The 2195-nt window shown below is 60.0% G+C and overlaps 1 protein-coding gene across 1 annotated transcript in view; it reads left to right on the top strand.

Moving 5' to 3' along the window:
* Window positions 1-1712: 1712 nt before the first annotated feature.
* IL10RA (interleukin 10 receptor, alpha) overlaps window positions 1713-2195 on the top strand; it is a gene marked incomplete at its 3' end in the record, with an annotated part of 3311 nt that continues 2828 nt past the window's right edge. The window contains exon 1 of the mRNA XM_010184819.1: window positions 1713-1776. Coding sequence (XP_010183121.1) covers window positions 1713-1776 — 64 coding nt within the window. The remainder of the gene's footprint in view (window positions 1777-2195) is intronic.

The following is a 2195-nucleotide window of genomic DNA, read 5'->3' as shown; positions in this document are numbered from 1 at the left end:
CTCAGGGGCTGATTTGAGCTGTGAACTCGAAACCCCTCCTGCTGACACTGAAAACGTGGGGCTGCTCTTTTCTGCAGCCTCAGGGCTGCCAAGTGACATTTCACAGAGCATGAGGGGAAAGCACTGACAAAACAGGGGTCCTGGGCAGCGTCTGCACCGCGAGAGCCACATCCTGGCACCAGCTCCTCCTGTAGCACCCAGCAGCGCCCGTGCATCTGAGCGTTCAGCAGAGCTGCCGTCTCTCCTCGGCCTGTTTCATTTTCCCCTAAATTGCCAGCTGTTTCTCCCCAGCTCTGACCTGCCTTACCCGCAGGACCAGCCCCACAACGTCCTTTCCACCAGGATCCCTCCTTCCTCATTTTGGGTGCCGTCGTCTTCGCTTTTCACCCCTTGACATGAAAACGCGAGCTGCGGCTTTGTGTGGGACAGGGCCGCGCTTCATCTCAGGACTCCCAAATTCAGTGGCTGCCAGATCTGACTCACGGGGTGACAGCAGAACGACAGGACATCAGCTGAAAAGAGAAAAATAAAGCCAAAACAAGGCAAAAAGCCAGGGAGAGGACCTGCTGCTGGTGCCATCCTTCCCTGCCTGTCCCTATGGCCGGTGGCACTCAGCACCACCACCCTGTACTCGTATGCCCCATGGTCCTGGCAGAGCGAAGCCGAATCCCACGTGTCCCCGGGTGCCACCGTGCTGTCCCTGAGGTCCTGCCGCCAGGCCTGAGGACAGTGCTGGTTCCCCCTGCAGCTGAGGGCCTTGCTGGTGGCTCTGGCAAGGCTGCGATTTCGTGGAAGCCCTCGAGGTTTAGCAGGAAGGATGAGTCAAGGGAAAAGCAGAAATCTCCCACTCCAGGCACTTAAGATGGCTCTTTAAGGGGCCAGGCTGCTGCATGTCCCTTGTCCCTATGCCTGCCAAGCCAGGGACTGCTCTGCAGCTCTGAGGCTGTCCAGAGCAGTGTCGGTTTCTCTTGCTCTTTACCATCTGTGGCCTTTCCACTCATTCCCCAGTGGGAAATTCCTCCTCTTGAGACAAATTGCTCTCCATCGCACCAGGGCCCCTGGGTTTGCGCGGGTCCCAGGACAGCCCTCAAGGCAGCTCTGCTGTAATCTGGCTGCCAGAAGGCGAAGCAGAGGACGGGCAGTCTGCTCAGTGGCAATTCGTGTCCTCGCACCCAGGGCCAGCACCGACACACAGGACATGGCCGTGGGGCCAGAGCATCCCTATGGGCGCCCCAGGTCTGGCTCTCAGCTGCCAGAGCCCCCAGGGATGCTTACAGCCCCCTCCCAATTTCACAGCTGCCTAAAGGGGACACTGCTGGGGGACGCTGCGCTCAGCAAAATCCCCATCACGGGTGGTAACGCTCACCCCCTGCGCTTTACCACCCGATTTAGTGATGAAGCAGCAGAGGCAGACACGTGATTTACTCCCATTTTCCCTCCCTCAGCCACGCACCGTTTTGTTCAGAAAAGCCCCAGAGCTCTTCCTTTAAGGCTGTTCGTAGGAAATGCCCAGCCTGGGCTGTAAGATCAGTTGCGGGTGAGTGGGTGGACAGCAGAGAGAAGTGGAAGTCGCTGCACGGCGACTTTCCTCCCGCTACGTTTACGCCTCCGAGACGTCACCGAGCCCAACCTCCGGGGGGAAAAACAAGCGTTTCGCAGCCGCCCGAGCAGACCTCGGCACCCTGCACACCCACAGAGGATGCTGAGCCGGCATGGCCCCCTCCACCACAGCCCTGGCACTGTGCGCGGCGCTGCTCCTCGCCCGGCGGACAGAAGGTGAGTCGCCATGGCCGCGGTCACCGGTCGAGCCCCGTGGCTCACAAGAGGCTGCTTTGCTCCCCTCCGCACCGCGCTGGGGACCGATTTCTCGCTCACCTCTGCCGGTGTGGACCATGGTGAAATGCCCCAGTGTCGGTGCCCTGCCGACAGCCGTTCTCCGCGGGCCGTGGCGCGGTGTTTGTCGGCAGACAGCGGCCGTGGAGGAAACCCACGCAGAGCGGGGGACAGATGTTATCTCGCCGTGCTTCACCGCCAGGTGATGATACCGAAAACTCAGCGGCGAGGTGTGAAAAAGTCGGTTTCTTCCAGGCTGCAGTTAAGCAAAACAGGAAAGCTGAAGGCAAACATAGCAGGGGTACAAACACTGGTCCTTTCTGGGGCCAAAAACTCATTGAGACCCTCTCGGCTGGGCTGAG

This window comes from Mesitornis unicolor, unplaced genomic scaffold (genome assembly GCF_000695765.1).
Source record: "Mesitornis unicolor isolate BGI_N332 unplaced genomic scaffold, ASM69576v1 scaffold32925, whole genome shotgun sequence".
NCBI lineage: Eukaryota > Metazoa > Chordata > Aves > Mesitornithiformes > Mesitornithidae > Mesitornis > Mesitornis unicolor.
Note: the sequence above shows the minus strand (reverse complement) of the source record. Positions and strands in the feature narration are given on the sequence as shown.